The sequence below is a fragment of the Orycteropus afer genome, unplaced genomic scaffold (assembly GCF_000298275.1).
Source record: "Orycteropus afer afer isolate SDZICR_OR568_19922 unplaced genomic scaffold, OryAfe1.0 scaffold00103, whole genome shotgun sequence".
NCBI classification, from domain to species: Eukaryota; Metazoa; Chordata; class Mammalia; order Tubulidentata; family Orycteropodidae; genus Orycteropus; species Orycteropus afer.
The window spans coordinates 2,864,219-2,886,981 of NW_006921690.1; the positions used below are offsets into that span (position 1 = coordinate 2,864,219).

The following is a 22,763-nucleotide window of genomic DNA, read 5'->3' on the forward strand; positions in this document are numbered from 1 at the left end:
ACCACAGTACTGAGCACATACATTGATCAATGAATACTCCTTTTAAAACATAAGGAAAAAAATTATAAAATAAGCCTATCCACATTGAGTAAATGTGGAAAACAGAGAAAAATACTATTCCTAACTTCACTACATTTATTCAGTTATTTTGGTATGTTATAAAAAACCATTTCCCATCAAGTTGATTCTAATTCATGGTGACATGTGTGTCAGAGTAGGACTGTGCCCCATAGGGTTTTCAGTGGCTCATTTTTGGAAATACATAGATCTCCAGGCCTTTCTTCCAAGGCTCCTCTGGGTAGAGTGGGACATATCCTCAGTAATTCTCAGGTTTCAAGTGAACTAGTCCTCCTCTCCCCGAAAGAAGAGGAAAGTAAACAAATACTATTGCCTCTCTGCCCCGTGGACAAATCCAACCTCTTAGCCAAAGATAAGAGCAGGGAGAAACATCTTAGTAGCAGCTTGCATAAATGCCTTCAATTCTAGTCAATAAAACAGTGTGAGTTTCTACCTTTTTGAGTTAAGGTTCTTCTGGCAAGTGAAACTAACTTGTAAAACAGCTGAGACAATGTGAATGCATAACTGCCCAGTTTATTGCATATACTCATTCAACAAGATTCAATGGGAGAAGCAACAAGCAGTGCCCAGAGACTCTCAGGAGTCTACAGTCTCAAGCTAGCCCTAGCCCACATGACTTATCCTTTCAACTAAAGCACAAAGTCTTCCCAACGTCTTTCCCTGATCTTTTGCACCATGGTGGAGCTAAGTAGGCAGGAGTTGTTGCTCTGTGTCTATGTCCTCACATACTCTGCATGTGGTTATCCAGAAGGCTGGTGGTTCAAATCCACCAGCACTCCTTGGAAGGAAAGCCAGGCAATCTACTTCCATAGAGATGCCACCTCAGAAACCCAAGGAGGGGGTCACTATGAGTCGAAATCAACTGGGCAGCAGTGAGTTTGGTTTTCGGTTTGGTATCCTTATTATAATATGAGTAGAATGAGAAAGTGGGTCTGAGTCATATACTGTTCAATCTCAGGTTCTCTCCTCCTTTTGGTCAAATTCCATTTGTTTTCTTTGCTCATGTAACAGGGAGAAGTAAACATTCTATAGTTTCCTCATCTTTGTTTTGTGTGTCTGCTCCACGGATGTGGTAACTTATATATATGTGTGTCAGAAGTTACTTGCTTCACACATTTCAACTAATTAGACTTCATAGTTTCCCCATCTCCTAAACTCTCGATTTCCCCCTCTGAATTCTCACTCTGATCTGTATCCAATAGTGGGAGGATAGTGTAGCCTGAAGCCACTGATATAATCTCACAATTTCTTTTATGTCCCTATTTTACCTTAAAAATCCATGGAGATTTTATATCCAAGTACCATATATAACATCTGTATTTGTCTTGAACAAATAATGCCATAAGTCATTTTCCAGCTAACTTAATATTTCCCTCCAATCTTCAAGGAAAAGATCATCCAAGAAGGGATGCCAAGTTTATCTTGTGGCTTCACGTTCTTCACACACTCTCAAACCTTCTGGGGGAACAGAAGGCCCAGTTTGAGATGTAAGACACTCGATTGCTCGCATTCAAACTTTTTACATGTATGTTTTTGACATTTCTTAGATGATCTAAAGATTCATGATGCAGAGAATTCTTCAATTTTACTGTGGTCTGAATCCAAATGGTAAGTATGTGCTTCTAGGCTAATGAATGAAAACAAGTCCCATAGCTAGAAGAAAGTCTGGCCAGCTGCCCAGTGTCCACAACTTAACTTGGCTTTTTTATTCTCTAGTGGTTAGGCTCTGCAATAGTTGGCTAAGGAACACTCAAGAAAGTCAAGGGCCTACTGTATATCCTTCCTAGCCTTCTCTCCCACCTCCAAAATATACTAAATAACTCTCATTTAGTTAAGCCATTTGGCTTGCATCCAATGCTACCATAGTTCATGTCACTCTCCTATGCAAAACGCTGAAGTAACTTCCCATCACACTGAAAACTGAATCCAAACTCTACCATCGCCTAGAAGGGCCTGTGTGATGTGGCCTTTGCTTACCTCTCTGACCTCATTGCGTGGCATTCTCCCCTCTGGTCACCATGTGTTAGCCTCCCTGGCCTCCCTGCTGTTCTTGGAACAGACCAAGATGTTCCTACTTGCTCAGCTTTGCACTGGGTATCCACTCTGCCAATGGGCTCACTCTCTCACTTCATTCAGGACTTTCCCAAAAGCACCTCCTCAATGGGGCTTTCCTTGACTACCTTCTCTAACGAGCATCCCTAGTACTCTTTAGCTCCTTACTTTGCTTTCTTTATTCTAATTTTTGTGCTAGCCAAACTTTTTCTTTTGCATTTGACTTTTTAAAATTGTTATAAAAATATAAAGAACACATTTCCCTATTCAACATTTTTCACATGTACAATTCAATAAAACTAATTACATCAATCATGTTTGCAACCATCACTAATGTTCTTTGCCCAATTTTCCATTTCCATATACAAAAACTTGATGCTACCTAAACAATGCCTCTTTCCTCATGCCTTCCACCCCTAGTATTACTCTCTCTGACTTCATACAAGGTATTTATTGTTTGACATCCCAGTTTAGCATGGAAGCACCATGAAGACAGGAATCTTGTCTCTGCTGTAGGATTTCCAGTGAATATTTGTTATATGAATAGAAGTTACTCTGAGATCAAACCACTGTCAGTTATGCTGCCAAAGGGCTGCAAAAAGCCAAGGCAATCCACTTGGAACCAACCTGAAGCATTGAAACAATACGTGTCATACTGGGAGGTATTGGATGATGTGAGGATGTACACCCCTGTGTTGTTGGCAGCACAGATGGAGTTGGGGGTGATCCGGGGGATCACCACATGCCCGTCTATGAACCCGTACCTGCCAAAGAAAAACAAGAGGTTACCAACCTGCAAGACTGATGCGTGTTTCATAATATTTATGGGATGACATGTAAGGTAGTGCAACACTTCACTCAATTCACCCAGAGGTTTCAATAACTGTGCTACGTGAAATCCAAAAATAACATCAGAGAAACAGAGGGGGAGAGATCAACCAAGCTGACGCACTCACAAGGGGATTTTATTTAGATTCCTAGGAAGAGATTTTGTTTTCCATTTTTAATAAAGATGATCCATGGAAGCAAAAATTTGTTTCAAATAAAATTTGTGGGCAGTGGTGTCAAGTAGGTTTGAACGAGCAGAGGGAAGCCCGAGACGGGCCACAGGAGAGAGAACAATGACCACCTGATGATGGGAGAGCCACTCTGGCTGCAGATGGCCTTCACATCTTCGCAAAAGCACATCTTTGATGAGCAGCTCCCACAAGATAGGAAACTAGTGGCTCTTCATTTCAATCCAAAATTTCAAACTCCGAGTGTGAGGAAGGTGAGCTTGGAGTGGTTTCACCTGCCTTATTTTCCACCCCACCCCCACTCTTCTTTCCTGGCCTCACCTTTTCCTTCTGTTCCCTTACTCCATGCTCCATTATTCCAAAGATGAAGCTTTTTTTTTTTTTGCCTCCTAAGCACCCCAAGCATGGTTCTATTGTCGGTAGAAATAAATTTGCCATCATTAAAATGGGAGTCATTAAGCAAGTACATAGCAGAGTCCCTGAGTGGTGCAAACGGTTAATGCTCAGCTGTTAACCAAAAGGTTAGAGGTTCAAGTTGACCCAGAGATGCCTCAGAAGAAAGGCCTGGTGATCTACTTCTGAAAAATCAGTTGTTGCAAGCCCTGTGGAGCACAGTTCCACTCTGACACACAAGAGTTCACCGCGAGTTGGAGTCAACTTGATGGCAACTGGTATAAGTAGATAGCAAGGCCTCCTTTAACTCAGATTTCCCCAGAAGCAACACAGCCAGAGAAACACTGAAGCCCCTCTACCCTACCAAGGAGTGTCTGGGAGTATGTAAAGGAAAGGCTCTTTGCAGATACAACATTTAGTATCTCAGCCTGTTTGTACCAATGTACTCACTAAATACTTATTTCGTAATTTCTTCTGAATATAAAATGCCTCAAATGATGAGATGTGGGCTGAGAACATACCATTTGCAAGGGAAGATGGGTGGCAGGGGGAGGAGCACAGAGGGAGAAGCCACATCCCAGAGGTTTTCAAAAATGTAACGCTGGCTAAAACGCGCACCCTAGATCCTTTTAATCTTTCTTGCCAGGGGCAGGAGTACAGAGTGCAGTGCTCACAAGACCGGAGAAACGTCTAAGTTTGAAGTTGCTAAGCACATAGAACTCATTATGTCTATGTTGCAATTGCAGCTCACGTGACTAATAACTCATCTGAAAGGACAGACTGGTTTACCTGAAATCTCCACAGCTCGGTGGGGGCATGGGATGCAATTAAATGTTAATAAGTTTCCATATATCTGAGAATTGCTACTAATCAGGGTGGGGCAGACAAAAGAGTAGCAGCTAAGGTTTTATCCTAGGCTGGGAGACTCTGCCATCTGTCCCCGGCAGGTATCTGATTCATAGCTACCAGAGCAAAATTATGGAAATGAGTTTTGCAACACTTAATGCTAGTTATGGGTGGATTTTCTTTTTGGCACAGTAGGTTTTTTTGTAATAATAATCCTTGGTGAGTTGATGTACCCCTCCTCACGCTGCATCATGCTGAGGCATATGGATAACACTGAAATTCTAGACTCTAATACCATTTCTTTGTAAGTTTTATTGCATTTTCACCATATCATGCTGTCAGCAAATTTTATGTGTCACACTATAAATGAGGTGGAGATATTAAAATTTATATGTGACTACATGGCATGAGTAATTTACTCTTCACAAGGAGGAAAGAACAGTCAAAATTTAATTCCATTTCACTTTTGTTCTCAGTTCTTCAGTATGGCTCAATCATTAAAATCTGGGTTCTGGGGAGATCTGGTGGTATAGTGGTTAAAGCATTTGGCTGCTAACCAACAGGTTGGTAGTTCAAACCTACCAGCTGCTCCATGGAAGAAAGATGAGGCAATCTGCTTCTGTAAAGATTTATAGCCTTGGAAACCAAATTGACTCGATGGCAGTGAGTTTGTTTTTTGGTTGATTTGGGCTCATATGAAGCAGGTTCTTCCTGACTCCTTCACCTATAAGTGGTGTGGCCCAGGGTAAGCTGCAGAATGGGTCTAAGCCTCAGTTTCCTCATCCAAAAAAATGGATACCTGCAGTACAGTTTGAGGACTACATGAGGGATGTGGTGAGTGGGCAATGAGTCATAGAGGACTTAAGTGCTCAGTGTTTGGCCAGTGGCAATAGTAAGAACTTCCCCTGGTTCTCAGCACATGAAAATACTTCTGTATTTCACAACTTGTCTTGTCTGTATTTCACAATCAAAATTCAGTTTACTAAATCTGCTCTCTTAGGCTAGTGAGGCCACTACTCAAGGCCATACTTAAATGATTAGCCTTGGGAGTAGAATAAATGGATTTGCTTACTGACTTTCCGTCATTGCACTCTGCAGCCCAAGCTCAGTATCTACCAGAGCTCTCTCTCTTTCTCTGCCCTGGTTTATTCCCACAGACCAAGCTCTGAACACCTATAAAAATCCTTTCCCATCGTCAATTCTGACTCACCGCAACTCCATGTGTTACAGAATAAACTACACCACAGGGTTTTCTTTCCATGTGTTACAGAATAAACTACACCACAGGGTTTTCTTGGTTGTAATCATTTTTTTTTTTTTAATTGTGATTTGGTGGAAGTGTACAGAGGAAATTGGTTTTCCATTCAACAATCCATACAAATTCTGTTCTGTCATTCACTGCAATCCCCACAGTGCAACAGCATTCTTCCCACTTCCTCCTTGCGCCCACTCCTTCCCTCCATTCTTTCTTCCCATCATCCTTCCTTCCTACCCCCTTCCGCCTTCCTCACTCTAACTTGGTTATAATCTTTACACCAGCAGATCACCAGACCCTTCTTACACAGTGCCACTGGGTGGGTTCAAACCTCCAACCCTTAAGATAGTAGCCAGTGATCTTCTGAACACATACTGTTGTGTGCTGTTGAGGCGATTACCACTCATAGCATCCTATAAGACAAGCTAGAACTGCCCCATAGGGTTTCCCAATCTTTAGGGGAGCAGAGTGCCCAGACTTTTCTCCCACAGAACAGCTGGTGGGTTCAAACCAGGAATCTTTCAGTGAGCAGCTGAGACCCTAACCATTGTGCCACCAGGGCTCCTCTGAACACACATAAACCAAACCAAATCCACTGCTGTTGAGTGAATTCTGGCTCATAGTGGCCTTGCAGGACAGAGGAGAATTGCCTCATAGGGTTTCCAAGCCTGCAATCTTTATGGAAACAGACTGCCTCATCTTCCTCCTGTGGAGCAGCTAGCTGGTTAGTAGCTGAGTGCTTAACCACTGTGCCACCAGGGCTCCTCTGAACACATATAGACAGATGCCCATAATCATCTGCTTTCTTTATTTCAGAGCAGTGCTGCCCAACTGAATTTTCTACAATGATGGAAATATTCCATATTCTGCATTGTCCAATACAGTAGCCACTAGTCGTTTGTGGCTAATTGAGCACTTGGAATGCAGTCCATACCACTAAAGAACTGCAGTTTTAATTTTAATTAATCTCAATGTAAATAATGCTGTGCAGCTAGTGGCCACTGTGCAATCTTAAAGATTCTCCTTTTCCTTTTTATCAGAAGAATCTCAGCCACCAGGTATAACATGGATGTATCACTCTGTAATCTAGGATGCATGGTAGATGTGTTTAACTTACATTTAATGATTTCCATAGAGGGCTGTGCAGCGTGGCTTTTAAAAAACCGTCTCCGTGTGAGAATGTGTGTGCATTATAGAGAGAAGGGAACCATGTTACCAAATTCCTTTGCCAAAGCAGATGGGCAGCTGCAGGCTGGGTGGCAACTTCAGAGCAGCTGTTGAGATAACTCAGACCTCTTATAAGCCGGTCACTGTGGAGTCGACTCGTGGCCACCCCATGGGTGTCAGAGTAGAACTATACTCCATTTGGCTCTATTTTTCTGAAGTAAATCTCCAGCCCTTTCTTCCGAGGCATCTCTGAGTGGCTGAGCAGTTGACTGCACCCCCCAGGGACTCCTGAACTCATACAGTGCAAACAGAACAAACCAAAAAAACCCTTCAATGTGGTCATCACCACTGCTCATTCTTAATGTGGACCACTGGCCACAAAACCATCAGAAATTACAAAATAAAGTTGTTGCCTATTGCGATTACCCTGGAACAAAATGGCGCCTCTCTGTGGAGAATCCTTATATCTAATAGGAGGTGTTCCAGGGTCTCTCCGGTCATTTTCAATCACTTTTTATAAAATATATATAGTTTCCAAGCCCTTACTTACTCTATCCAACCAGAGCAACAGAAAAGAGAAACAAGAGAGAGAGAGAGCTGTTTGAAAAGTCTGCTTTGAGCCAAGTCTGTAGGGCCAAGACTACCGGCCACATATTTATTTTAAACACTGTTATGGGGCGTAAGTTTTCTTGTGGTTCCGACAATGATACTGCACATGTCTTCAAAGCCAGAGGAGGGCTGTAGAAGCACTTTAGGCAGGAGGATTCCAATGGATGACCCTTAATGCCTCCTCTGGGCTCTATAATTCACAAACATGTTTTTAGCCAACTTTAAATTTCAATTGTCATACAGGTTCCAGATGGACTTGGTCAAATTAACAGGTGGGGATGACTCTCCAGGCAAAGGTCCATTCAGCGGCCAGGGCGGAGCCTTCCTGGGTCTAAGCCGCCGCTGCCCTCAGGCAGTCAGGTTTACCCTACAGACAGCTGCTGGCCTCTTACCTACAAGTCTCAAACCCAATGCTCAGGGCTTTCTCCATCTGAGCCATGGTGGGCAGGGTGCTATTGAAAGCCTTGCAGAGGTCAGCAGCCTCCGTCCGTGAGATGCTGTAACGGCCATTTTTCTCCACGTGGTATATACCAGCATATCGGCAAGTTATGTTCAAATCTATAGGATAGAACAGAAAGGTTAGATTCTTTTGCTAAGTGATTTGGAAAGACTAAGAAGTTCATTTTAGAGTAACCCAGTGCTATTGAGTGGCTCCTGACTCCTAGCGACCCTGAAGGATAGAGTGGAACTGCACCATAGAGTTTCTAAGGCTGCAACTCTTTCCAGGAGCAGACTGCCTCATCTTTCTCCCATGGATTTTCCGGTGGGTTCAAATTACCCACTTTTTGGTTAGCAGCCAAATGCTTTAACCACTCCACCACCAGAGTGCCTCCATTTTAAGGCAGACTTATTAAAAAGCCAAATGACCAGTCTTCAAAATTCACTCAACATTCCTAAGCACCATTACATGAAGTTCAAATCTGGGATTAAACATGGGAAGTAGCATCACTCTCACATTCTCTTCATCTGTTTGCTCCACAACAAAATTAAAAAAAAAAAAAAAAACACGATTTATTTCTGATTATTAAAGCAATCCAAACTCCTCGAAAATTCACAAAATGCAGGGAAATGATGCAGGTCCTCAGGTGGCACACATGGTTTGTATTCTACTACTTAATCAAAAGGAGCTCTGGTAGCATAGTGCCTAAGGCACTTGACTGCTAACCAGAAGGCTGTCAGTTCAAACCCACCAGCCACTCCTTGGAAGGAAGATGGGCAATCTACTTCTGTAGTGATACTGCCTCGGCAACCCAAGGAGGGGTTGCTATGGGTCGTGGCCGACTCGACGGCACATAACAGCCACAACAAAAAAGGTTAACGGTTCAAACACACCCTGCAGTGCCATGGAAGAAAGGCTTTGCTTCTGTAAAGGTTACAGCCAAAAAACCTTCTGGGGCTCAGTTCTACTTGGTAGCACTTGGGGTTACCATGAGTCAGAATTGACTCATAGGAATTGGTTTGGTTTTTTTGGTTTAATGAAGGAAAAGCAAGTCCACCGCTCAGAAAACTACACCAAACATTTTACTCTATCTTCTTCCAGTTTATTTTCTGGAGATAAACATTATTGTTTTGAGCTACCATCAAGTCAGCCCCAGACTCCCGGTGACCCCATGCAAACGGAATTGAAGCACTGCTCAGGCCTGCACCACCCCCATGACAGGGTGTCGCTAGAACTACTGTGCTCCCAAGAGTTTCCAGTGGCTCGTTTCTGGAAGCAGATCACCAGGCCTTTCTTCCTAGTTTATCTTACTCCAGAAGCTCTGCAGAAACCTGCTCAGCATCATAGCAACATGCAAGCCTCCACTGACAGTCAGGTAGTGGCTGCACATGAGGACAATTGTCTGGAATCAAAGCTTCATTGGATAGTTGCAGATCCAGGAATCCATCTACCCACATAGGAAGAGGTCACTAGTGTCTTGTCATGAAGACTAAAAACAGAGCTAGCCCCCCAAGAGTTTCTTTATCATACACACACACACACACACACACATACATCTATATACATATATACATATACAAATATATACACATACATACATATATACACATTATATATACATGCATATATACACACACATATACATACATCTATATATATATTAGTTGAAATAGCACTGAATACAGTTTCAGTCTGGGAATCCTTGCATTTAATATTGCATTATGTGCAGTTTCTCACAGTCAGGTGGTGTCACTCTGTTGCTTATAACCTCCAATGGCTTCTGGTTGTGCCCAGAATGAATTTCCTTATCATTGCCAGTGGGAGGAGCCCTAATGGTGCAGTGATTAAGAGCTCAGCTGCTAACCAAAAGGTTGGTGGTTTGAAACTACCAGCCACTCTCCAGGGGAAAGATATGGCAGTCTGCTTCCATAAAGATTTGCAGCCCTGGACACTCGATGGTGCAATTCTACTCTGACCTGTGGGACCACCATATTTTTTGGCCAGTGAGACCTCCATGATCTGCCTTCTGTCTTCCTCTCACCTTCAAGTACCTCACTTGCTCCAGGAACAAAGTTTTCCTTCTGTTCCTTCAGACACTGAGCTCATTCCCATCTTACCCAAAATACATTGCTATGGAACTGATTCCAACTCATAGCGACCCTATAGGACAGAGTAGAGCTGTAACCTTTAAAGAAACAGACTGCCACATCTCTCTCCCATGGAGTGACTGGTGGATTCGAACAGCAATCAAGTACTTAACCACTGGGCCACCAGGGCATTGACATATGCTCCCCTCTCTGTCTGGAGTGTTCCATCTTCAGATCTTCACATGGAGGTTTGTTTTTGCTGTTTAGGATTTCAACTCCATATCCCCTCACGTCAGAGTTCTTCCCTGAGGATCTTTATGCAATTTCCACCCTCTCCCTCACCTCATCCTGCTTTTGTGCCTTCATTGCAACTTGTTTCTTTATTTGTGGAATTGATTGTGATCTGTCTCCTCTTTCTGTGATGTAAGCTCCAAGAAAGCAAAGGCTTTTGATTCATTTATGGTTTCCTCTCTAACTCTTACAACAGTGCCTACATAAAGTAGATATACCACAAATATTGATTGAATAAATGAATGGCTCATTGAACTGTGCCCCAAAAGACACTTTTAACATATTGACATATTCAAGAGTGAAAGCTATTGATAATGGAAGGCAGACTGCTGCTATACACTGACTACAGAATTATTTAAGACAAGGATTTTTGTGAACTTCATACACAAAGTTTTACAGACACTAATCTGAAACCTCAGTAGGGAGCCAAAAATTACCCTGTTATGCCTGATCCTGTATGACAATCTCAGAAGACTTCAAAGACTTTAATTGAAATTTGTTCTTCTTCTGGGACTGTATTATCCCTCTTTTATGGTTGAGTAGATCCCGCTGCAGAGTTTAAGTCACTGAAACTGACCTGGTGAAGCATGGTTCCTCTTGAGCACCTCTCTGAGCCTCAAAGACAGTCCTCTAAGGAAGCACACCACTGACATGGACTCTGGCCTACCCTGGGGCTCTGTACACTTGGCCTGGTCCCACTGTGTATCCGTTAATAGCCAGGTCTGGATTCAGACAGAACTGACTTAAATTGAGACTCCATCTCCCACTTGGGCACATCTTGAGTGACATAAGTCACACACAGAAGGACAAATACTGTATGCTCCCACTTACATGATATATCCAGAGTAAGAACATTCATAGAGACCAAAGTTCATTAGTGGTTGCCAGGGGCAGGTGGGAGTGGAAAATGAGAGAGGATTGCTTAAGGGTTAAGGTTTTTGTCACAGGTGATGAAAAAATCTAATGGTGTCCTTCAAGCACCTCATGCAACACTTGGCTGATGAGGCAATAGGAGCACAGAAGAAGGAAATGCACAAGGCCCTTTTGAAATACTATTTGTTTTCACTGACATTTTCAGCTTTGGCCTCAGTTGGCTAATCTTAGCAAAGGGAAACTGTCACTCTGTGTGACAGCCCTCCTGGTGACTTTCCTTGTCTTGCATACAAAAGAAAAACAGAGACTCTAACCCAGCCCTTGGGAAGGTGAGGCTGATGGGAGGAATTCAGCCAGATGCCAGGACACACTAACTGCCTAATGGGACAACCTGGCCCTGGTGGCTGCTGTTTGAGGCATGGACAGTGGAATGGAGCCAAGTGACAGATTATCCCTTAATCGATTAATTCTAGCTTGCCACCTGGCAAACAGAATATGCAAAGGTAAAGAACTAAGTCAAGCTGAGACTTCTGAATAAAACCCCTTGAGTTTCATGTGTAGCAGACAATGTACATTTCCAATGATATGAGTATGCATTGTGTGAATGTGTATATATATATATATATATATATATATATATATATGTATGCCAGTGAATGTGAAGGTGTATCAGCCAAGACAGGATATGAGACAACAAACTCAAGCTTCAGCCTGCTTAGACTGCAAGACTTAAACAGGGCCTGACACATAGTAGGGCCCCAGCAAAGGGTTACTGGATAAATGAAGAAATTCTATTCAAACTCAAAATTCTAGTTTACACTTATCTTAATTTCATGAAAAAGGTCAAACTCACAATCCTGAGGGCATTTTCACATTTAGCACTACAAAGATGGTGCCAAACACTTCATTTCAAGTCAACTGTCCTACAAGCACTCATAATCTCTCTTCTCTGCAACCCTTTTGCTTTAAAAGGGACCAAGCCTTCAGGTGTGTGTGTCATTTAAGTCCTAATAATTCATGAAGATGTTCAAACAGGCTTCTTAACACTTCTATAAACCCAAATTATTACCTCCAAGGGTATTAATAATACCAACAACAATGGTAACTAATACTTATTGTGCACTTTATATATGTATGTACACCAGGTGCTGCTGTAAGTGTGTTACAAGTATTAACTCATTTTATTCTCAAAACAACCTTATGAGCTAAGTAATACTATTATCCCCATCTTCCAGATACATGAATTGAGGCACAAAGAGGGGAAGAAACATGCCCAGGTTCACAGTAGTAGTGGTGGAGCCGGGATTCAAACACAGTCAGTTTGGTTGTCAAAGGTTCATATGCTTAATTAACTACTAGTCTACAATTCCTAACCACAATTTAAGAAACTGCTTATGACTTCTTTACCTGTTGAGTGCATGGCTGAGGATATTCTCAAGGTTTAGGCAAAGTTAAAGTAAGGTTGAGGTGTGAGTAGCCATGGATCACAAAATAATCAATGGACAGGGCACCAGTTTTTGCAGTGATGGCGCTAATCCCAGCAGGGAAGTGGGACTTCTGAGACATATGCGTGTTCCTTCTGAGAAACAGAAACCTCTGGATTTGGGACCTACTGTGACTCCAAAGGCTGATACTGAAGAGCCAGTTGCATCTCTCAAACGAGCCTTGCCAACTGGCTATAAATCAAGAACATTTTCCGTTGAGCCCTCAGAGCTCCCATAAATCTTCTGTATCACATAACAGATAGACTGGCCCAAGTCCCTCCCTCTGAGGCTGAATGGGCAGGGAAGCAACATTAACTATTTGAGGCCACTTTCAGATGTTCAGGGAGGAGCTTCTCAGAAGAGAGGAAGTTGACCAGAGAGAGAATCCTCTTGGGCCACTAGAATGCTTGCTAACATAGAGGTGTGGGCAGAGCAGAGGAGACAGGGGGTCAAGTGCCCAGGGATCCATCCAATCACAAGGGAAGAGGTCTGCTCGTGTCCTAACATGAACACTGGAGAAAGCAGAGCAGTTAGCTCCCCAAGAGAGTTTCCTTATCTTATAAAATTTCTTTCTGCCACCAAATTCACACAAAGGTGGTACTTCAACCTCGTTTGGAGATGCACACAACTGGGTTCAAATCCTGATGGATGTTGCTTACTCCAAAGAACACAGCTAGTTAGTATAAACAATCTCTGTGATTCTCAGTTTCCTACTGCATGGGATAACAATACCAATCTGTGTGGCTATTAAACTTTATACATATGTGTGTGTGTATACCATTGCTGATGGTTGATTCTGACCTATAGCAACCCTACAGGACAGAGTAGAACTGCTCCACAGGATTTCCAACATGAAGCTCTGGGGGCATAGTGCCTGAGGCATTTGAGGGCTAACCAGAAGGCTGGTGGTTCAAACCCACCTGCCACTCCTTGGTAGGAAGATTGGGCAATCTACTTCCGTAAAGATACCGCCTCGGAAACCCAAGGAGGGGTCGCTATGAGTTGGAGTCGACTCGATGACAATGAGTTTGGTTAGAGTCCTTACAGAAGCAGACTGTCACATCTTTGTCCCGAGGAGCACATGGTGGATTTGAACTGCTGACCTTTGGGTTAGCAGCTGAGTGCTCCACCACGGGTTCTTTTATTAAATGAGATGTTGTTGTTGTTGTTATGTGCCGTCAAGTTGGACCCTACTCATAGCGACCCTTCATTGGGTTCCCAAGGCAGTAACACTACAGAAGTAGACTGCCCCATCTTCCTTCCGAGGAGTGGCTGGTGGGTTTGAACCGCCAGCCTTCTGGTTAGCAGTCAAGTGCCTTAGGCACTACGCTACCAGAGCTGAGATAGTGTATGTTAAATACTTGATATGGTGCTTAGCACTTAACAGTTGTACCCCCTTATCCGCTGTCTGGCTTTTCCATGGCTTTTCCATGGTTTCAGTTACCCGAGGTCAATGGCAGGTAACTGAAAATGGAAAATTGCAGAAATAAACAATTTGTAAGTTTTAAATTGCATGCCATTCTGAGTAGTATAATGAAACTCACGCCTTCATGGGACATGAATTATCCCTTTGTCCAGCATACCCAGGCTGTATACACTACCCTCCCGTTAGTCACTTAGTTGCTATCTCAGTTATCTGATCGATGTAACAATATTGCAATGCTTGTGTTGTAACTTTTATTTTACTTAATAGCCCCAAAGTGTCAGAGTAGTGATGCTGGCAATTTAGATATGCCAAAGAGAAGCTTTAAAGTGCTTCCTTTAAGTGAACAGACGAAAGTTCTCCACCTAATAAGGAAAGAAAAAATTTGTATGCAGAGATTGCTAACACATTCACATAACATTTATCAGAGTATATCATTATAATTGTTATATTTTATTATTAGTCATTATTGTTAATCTCTTATTGTGCCTAATTTATAAATTATACTTTATCATAGGTACATATGTATAGGAAAAACGTAGTATAAATAGGATTCAGTACTATCCACTGTTTCAGGCATCCACTGGGGGTCTTGAAACGTATCCCTTGTGGATAAGAGGGGACTACTGTAATAATAAATACCAACAATACTGTGCACTTACTAAGTGTTTACGTACTTCAGTTAATTTAATTCTCACAAAAAATGCTATGAAGTAGGAACCCATTTTTAGAGACAAGAAAACTGAGGCAAAAACAAGTTAGATAACTTGCCCAAGGCCATTCAAGTGGGAGAGTCAGAGTGCCAATCATTGTTCTGGGATGCCTATTAAGGAGCTCTGATGGTGCAGTGCCTAAGGCATTTGACTGCTAACCATCAGGTTGGCAGTCAAACCCACCGGCCACTCTGCAGAAGGAAGACTGGGCAATCTACTTCTGTAAAGATTTACTGCCTCAGAAACCCAAAGGATGTCTCCAAGAGTAGGAATCAACTTAATAGCAGTGAGTTTGGTTTTGGTTTTTATGGTGCCTATGATGCAAGGTCCTAGGGAAATTCATCCTTACTTGGATAAACCATAGCTGAACCATAATACCATTCTGTTAACCTATATTTTTCTTAGGCCTGAGATCAAAGAAAACAGATCTCTCTACACAAATTGCCTTAGTTCATGTTAAAGCTTTGACTCAATTATAAGGCCTGAGAATGGTTTTCTTGGTTTGCCCCAGTCATTTCTTAACAAAAACCAAAAACCAAACTCACTGCTGTCGAGTCGATTTCGACTCATAGCAACCCTTCCTTGGGTTTCCAAGGAGGTATCACTACAGAATTAGATTGCCCAACCTTCCTTCCATGGAGTGGCTGGTGGGTTTGAAGTGCCAGCCTTCTGGTTAGCAGTCAAGTGCCTTAGGCACTACACCACCAGAGCTCCTTAGTCATTTCCTAGGTAGTAGAAAAATCACAGCATCTGCTAGGAGTAGAGCAGTGTGATTTTCACCCAGCCACCAGCTGCTCTGGGGGAGGAGGATGAGGCAATCTACTTCCATAAAGATTTACAGCCTTAGAAACCTAATGGGAGTTGCTATGAGTTGGAATTGACTCAATGGCAGTGGGTTCTGTTATCTACATCTTCTCAAACCTTCCTGAGAGTGAGGGGGACTGCTTCACACAGCTGGCTACTGATGGACCTGGGTGACTACAGGTTCTCAATCTTGAATCCAGGAGTGGTGTTCAGGGGACCTGTGAACCTGTGACATTATAGGCAAGACCATGCGCATATGTATATATGCATGTATGTGCATGTGTGTCCATGTGTTTGTGTTTATGTGCGTATATAGGCATTTTGGTAGGAAGAGAGTGCTTATGTCTCATCAGTTTCTCAAAGAAGAAATTAATCACAAAAAATTAATTTTTGTTCACCATTGTATCCTTAGTACCTAGTGCTGCCAGACACATAGTAAGCACAAAGTCGTCCCATGTTGAATGAATGAATGAATATTCTCCTTGCTTTCTCACAGGACAAACAGACTTGTGGGTACAAAAAGAACTCTTATCAGACCCATTCCCCACACCATGTCTAAAGACTCACCATCTGGACTTTGTTGTGAATTCCTATTGGGTACTTAAAATGTCTTTAACCCAAAGTGCTTGTTTCTGTGAACATCTGCTGTTAGCCCTGAGAGCAAATGTTTCAGAGACAAAGTCTGAGTTTTGGAACTGGCTTTGTCTGTCTGAACTTGTTAGCTGGCCTGTCACAGGGCCCTTCCTCAGGCTCTGCTGAGCAAGGACAAGCACAGTGCTTTCCCTGTGGAGACCACCAGAAGACAACGGAGAGCTACACTGGGTCCACAGAGAAGACTCTCAATTCTCCAGACCAGACTTCTCCAGATGATCCAAGATAAATTCATTTCTTTTCTAACTCAAGCCACCCAGATGTGCCTGGTCCCTATTGTCATCTCCTCAGGAAAGATGAGACCAAATTAGAGTTTTTCTACTAATTTGGTTCCAGAGTAGGCTTTGAGTCTGGGGAAGCTATTTTTTTCTTGAAGATGGGAATGAGCCTGGTTCCTGAAACTAAATGATTTGTCTCATTGCCATGGCTCATTCATCATGGACCATGATAATGATAGTGACACTTATTGAGTGCCTACTCTGGGCCATACTAGATTTTCAGTGTTTTACACTTAATAATTCACTTAATTCTCACAACATTCCTATATGGTAGGCACTTTTACTGTTCTCATGTTGTATATGAGGTAACTGATTCATTGAGAAGACGTGAGAACGTGAGTGACTTGAGATTGTAATTGGTGGACTTGGGTTTCAGATCAGGCAGTCTGTTTGATCACTTTGCTGTGTTAAATCGCACCTTGTACAAGGATCAAACACTAAATCTACAGGAAACTCACACTCCATGTGATTTTTAAAATGTAGATAGGAGAAAATTAAAAGAGATCTCTGGAGAGAGGAATTTGAGCTTATTGAATACTATCTGAAGATCAGAACTCCCTTGATTCTGGAGTGTAATTCTCAAAAGGGCAGGGCCTTTGCCCAGGGCTTGGTAAGGACTCAGTGGAAAAGCCTCAGTAACGGAACTTCCACCCTCTCCTCAGTGAGAAGATTCCAAAGTCTCAATTTTCACAGGCTTCTCCAACAGTGAACTGGCTACTTCTCTCTGATTCCACCCATTGCACTTCCCGTGATCCCTTTGGGAATATAGAGAGTCCAACCCTAACTGCAGCCCTCAAGCTTCCTCTGCCCTTTACAGGCTGAGAGCTCTGGTCATAGTCAGGCAGGAATAATGAGGAGAGGACCCTGGGGCTCAGGCTTGGTCCAAGACCAAGATGCCAGACCACAGGCTGTCTTGTGACATTTTAGGATGTCTGCTGCCCAACTCAAAGATCTACACAGACTGTGCTTAGATGGCAGTTCAATGTAGCTAGAACATGGCGCTCCAGGCTGACTGTATCAGATTTGATCGAGTTCCTGGGAGTTGGCCACAATTAAACCTTTGGGCAGTGGAAGCAAACGCATTAGTGAGTTCTCCAAATCTTTCATTTTTGTAGTGTTTGTCATTTAAAAAGTCAGGATTCTATTTCCATTCTCTGCTTTGTTGAGCTCATCCCAAAAGGAAGATTAACTCATAAACCTACATGATATGATTAGAAGTAAGGAGAGCAAAGGCCAATGTTTGAAAAACAAAAGCAAAAACAAAAACAACAACAACAACAAATAAGAGCATCCACATTTAAAGCCAAGAGGGAAAACAGAGAGCTAACCAAATTCCCTTGTGACACAAGAGAAAACAAAACCCAGAATGACTGAACATGATCCTCCAGCCAGTTATGAGAAAAGCACAATCTCAGGGGTCCATAATTACCAAATTCTTGCCTCCTTTTCTAGTGCTCTTGCTACTGAACTATCTTTTATAAGAGACCTGAGCAAGTTGTTCCCAATAAAGCTGCAATCTATTGTCTAACAGTTCATGAAAAAGCCATTCTGTTCTTATTTGTTTGATGACTTCCAAGCCCCAAAGTTTCCATCTGGGAATCTTCCTAGCTGTTACTACCCCTGCTGCCACCCAGGCCTGCCAGTTCTAAAAGCTGGCAGGCTTCCCACTGCCCCCACATCACTTGCCCCCACCCCTGATGCCCATGTGATGGGCCCTGTTGAAAGGGCACATTGTTCAGCATCCACTTCTGAATGAGGCCAAAATCACACTCGGTGGCCGAATTGCCTTTGGCTGCTCACTGCAAACCATGAGTCTTGAGTGACTCAGTCTCTCTGGGAATTGCCCTGGAGGCGGGTGAGGGTTTAATGAGAAGAGAAAACAGTCATGCACAATCATAGCCACAGAATTTCCTCCAGAATGTGTTCTGGGTTTCTTTCAACCACGCTATTCATCTCTGGGCACTTAGAAAGGAAATACACCCCAACTTCTTGATGGTTGGCTATACCTGACTTCTCAGCCTCTTGCCTAAGCAGTATGGAGGTCACGGCAGCCAATGGTGAACCAACAGGGTCTCATCACATCCACTGTGTTGGAAGAAAATCCAAAAGGTTCTCTCAGCCACTACCCTAGCCCTTCAGTCAAGGTCTCCAAGTGATTGCCCAATACACAGTTTGGGAAGCTCTTGGATTGTTTTCACCAGGTCTGAAGGGTGGTCCTATCCTTGTGTCCCATGTCCCATTGTGGTGATGAGAACTGAGGGTGGAGCTGAGGAATAGCCTGTTTAGGCCCCAGTCTCAACCCTGGGTTCAACAGAATTCATCTGGCGAAAGGACAGCACACCCCCAGCACTGTTGCCTCACTGCACGAGAATTCTGTAAAGCCAAGTGGTCTTGGGTGAGTAAGGCTCCAAGAAGACAGCTGGGGGAGGAAAGCCATAGTGTGTACTGTGGGTTGCCATGGCTATCAGGAAATGCTCAGCTCTGGTCTCTCAACCTTTGTTTTCTTCTTTTCTGGATCTTATTGATTTGGCAGATTGACTAGCACACACCCAGGATGTGGTAAATGAAATGTGAAAGCATCTCTGGGGCCCAGATGGGGTTTTTCCTGTTGCAGGTAGAAAAAGAGAATGCCTCTTTTTTTTTTTTTTTTTCCCCATTTGTTTGTTTGTTTTTGGGGGTAGTCACAATAACAGCCACATCTCCTAATTCTTGGCTCAGGTCTGTAGTTGGTGATTTGAGGGAGTGAATAACTTTAGTTTGAGGGAAATGCCTTGTGAGGGGAGTCTCTGAGTGGCACAAACAGTTAACACAGTTGGCTGCTAACCCAAAGTCTGGAGATGCAAGTCCACCAGAAGAAAGACCTGAAAACTATTTCCAAAGAATCAGCCATTGAAAACCCTATGGAATAGTTCTACTCTGACCCCCATGGGGTCACTGTAAGAATTGACTTTACAGCAACTGTTGGTTTCTTTTGTTTTGTTTTTACCTCATAAGGGTTGGGGTCAGCTGAGAACCTGTCACTCACAGGTACCAGCAGCATTTATAGTGGTGGTGAAACAATCATTGATGTACTAATGATCCCGGGACCCCTCATCTGGAAGTAGGATGAATTGACTGAAGCCGAGATCCTGTTAATCATAAGCTGTATGACCTTGAACAACTCATTCTACCTCCCTGAGTCACACCAAGCCTTCCTAGATCCTAGGATGAAATAAGGAATTTGAAAATGCTTAGAGCTAGTAGAATAAAAATGAGGGGAATATCACACCTGGGGCAGTAATAACATTTCAAAAGACTTCTCAAAAGTCCCATATTTATTAAGACATACTTGGGCTCCACCTTCTGCAGAAATGAATGGCTCAAATACAAGTTTTCTTCACCAATTAGTAAGCACCTTCACATGCAAAAGCAGCCCTAAAGCTCAACAGAGCAGTACTATTGACCCATTTTATAGATGAAGGAATTGAGATGCAAGAGATTCAGAGACTCTTTTAAAGTCTATAGAGTTTGAAGAGAATCCAGACCTCAACTCAGATTTTGCAGGCCTTCTGTTTTCTCCTTACCCTGTGGTGCCTTCCTTGCCATCTTGGGTGTCAAGAGGCAAAGCAGAGCAGGGCGGTGCTCAGATAGAGAGTGATGGTTTTCAGACATTTTTCTCCCCCACGGGATGTCTGAGGAAGGACCACAAGATTTAAGATGGGTAAAAGTACAGCTGTCCCAGTGGTAGCTTGAGTGACGGTGGAGGGGCAGAACCCAGATTTGCACCAATGTCCCATTTCCACTCACCGATGGCTTGACACTTCCACACACCTGAGGAGGCTCAGTGGGAAAGTCTGGAAGCCACTGCTGTATAAGCCAATCATGGCAATCACCTCCATTTAGTAAACACCTGCATGTGCCAGGTGCTCCAAAGCCTTTGGAGCCCTGCAAGGACCAGTCACCTCACATGGTAGTTGTGGAAACAGAGGATCAGAGAATAAAGCAATTATGCAGGGTTCTACAGCTCAAGATTGCAGCCCAAATGAAATGCACATGTGAAAATGCTTTATAAGTGATGCAGACTTAGTATTACTATTTTTGTATTTTTTTTTTCTCATTATCAAGAAAATACCTTAATGTTCTCCACAAAGACTGTCCCTATGGAGAGGAGATAACAAAGTCTGAATCTCCAATTCTGTCTTACAGGTACTGAGTCTGGGTACACAGTGGACCTGATCAGATTTATAGAATCAGACTTGCTCTTCAAGATAGCGTCACCCAGATGGAGGGGAGCAGAACATCATCACCAATTCCTACAAAATCCAACTTCAACACTCATCCAGGGTGTCTCCAACTTTGGTGTTGTTTCCTTGTCTATTTCTTTAGCATCTTATCAAGAGAGAATAGAAAGATTCTGGGATTTATGGAGCTCCTAATCTGCATCGTACACTGATCTAGGTGCCCTGAAAAATGTTATACCAGTTAATCATGAGAGCAGTTTAGAGAGGTAGTATTATCATCCCATATCACAGATGAAATAAGTTGAGGATCTGAATACAGCTGGCCCAATATCTCACTGCAGAAGTGAGGGAGCCAGAAGTCAAATCTGGAAAGACAGCTAATCTCTGACATAATAACCAAGATTCAGTTTAACAAAGCCACACCTCTCTCCTTGGGCCATGCAGTCTCACACTGGGGGCTGAGCTTCCAAGTAATATAGTAATATAGTACCTACTCCGTGCTTAGCTCTGTGCTCAGTACTTCAAACAAATGATTTCATTTAATCTCCTTAATAATTATATGAAATAATTACTATTATCATCATCAAACTTTCTTACAGATAAGAAAACTGAGCTTTAGAGAGATAAAGAAACCTGTCCAAGATTGCACCTGTCTGGGGTGGGGAGCTGGAATTCCCACCAGGCAGGCTGTCCCCAGAGCCTGCTCTCTTTGGCACCACACACACGAACCCTCCCTCATCCCTGTGATTTGACTTCAGGAAGCTTTAGATGAAGATCAGAATAATGCCACTTCCCAAAATGATGGAGTCCTTGGATTAAAGGGGGGAAAAAATCCAATTATAATCAAGTGGTTTCCAACTCCTGGTGACCCCTGTGTGTCAGAGCAGAGCTGTGCTCCATAGGGCTTTCAGTGGCTGATTTTTCAGAAGTAGGTCATCAGGCCTTTCTTCTGAGGTTCATCTGGATGGACTCAAACATCCAACCTTTTGGTTAATAGTTAGCATGTTAACTGTACCACCAACAGACTCACCCTTTGAATTAATATTTGTCACTGCCATGCTAGTAGATTAAGAGCTGTTTAGTAGTCTCTCCTCCCCCTGGGGCAACTGTCACACCAAATGAGATAGGGAAAATGTCACAGAAAAGTCAGCCCTGCCCTAGGACTTAGGAACCTATGCCTGGGCAGAGCTGAACCTCTGGGGGCCATAGCAAGAGGAGCAGGTTGATAACTGGATTGGATTTCTGCCTGGCTGGTTACCACTTCTGTGCTACTCCTGACGGATGCCTGAAAGCCTTCTGGTTCAGATATCCCTCAGGTTGGTGGTTTTTAATTCCTCCCCACATATACTTCCTCTTCAGTGTGCAGGAGGATAATGTCAGTCACACTTAGATGGGCACCAGTGCTTTGCAATGCCTAGTGGTCTCTTTCCCCTGTCACTCAAAAAAAGCTTATCTGAATGCGAGTAAGTGAGCATGCAAGTTCTTCTAGGGACACCTGCAGTTTATAAGAAAAGCAAATCATTTATCAACTTTGGTACTTCGTTCTTTACAATTCACTTCACTACCAATCCTGACCTACAGCTGGGTTGACACAAAAGAACCATGCCTTTAGACTTCCGGTAAGATGGAGGAACAGGCAGACAAGCTGCACAGACCCTCTTCAACAAAGAAAAGAGAAACCAATTAACAAATATACAGAAGATAATCCTGGAGCTCTGAGCTTTGAAAGGAAGTGTACAGAAGTGGATTAGGCACCAACTAGTGGAAAACCCTGAATGAAAACAGTGAGTATGGAGACGGTCAGAGCAGCAAACTGTCAGCTACTCTGATGGGATCAAGAGCCTGAATCTTTCCAAGTGGTGTTGGGACCTGAGAATTGACCTAAAGATCAGCCCTGGTCACCAAGGGCTACAGGGATGACTGCGCTGGTGGCCTTTGACTAGGAAGGGAAACAGCAAGGAAGGAGACAACCTGAGCTGTGGACTTTCCACTGTCTGGAGGGTGCAGCCATTTTGATTTTTTACAAATGGCGGTGGCCATTTTAGATATTTAAAGTGACTGAGGGCGTGGCCATTTTGAATATT

At 43.1% G+C, this 22,763-nt stretch overlaps 1 protein-coding gene across 1 annotated transcript in view; it reads right to left on the reverse strand.

The window, feature by feature from the left end:
- The window catches only part of CD44 (CD44 molecule (Indian blood group)), a 108,656-nt gene that overhangs the window by 51,704 nt on the left and 34,189 nt on the right, over positions 1-22,763 (reverse strand). Inside the window, exons 2-3 of the mRNA XM_042781305.1 lie at positions 7,809-7,974; positions 2,758-2,894 (exon numbers count right to left, since the gene is read on the reverse strand). Of these exons, the coding sequence (XP_042637239.1) occupies positions 2,758-2,894; positions 7,809-7,974 (303 nt within the window). The remainder of the gene's footprint in view (positions 1-2,757; positions 2,895-7,808; positions 7,975-22,763) is intronic.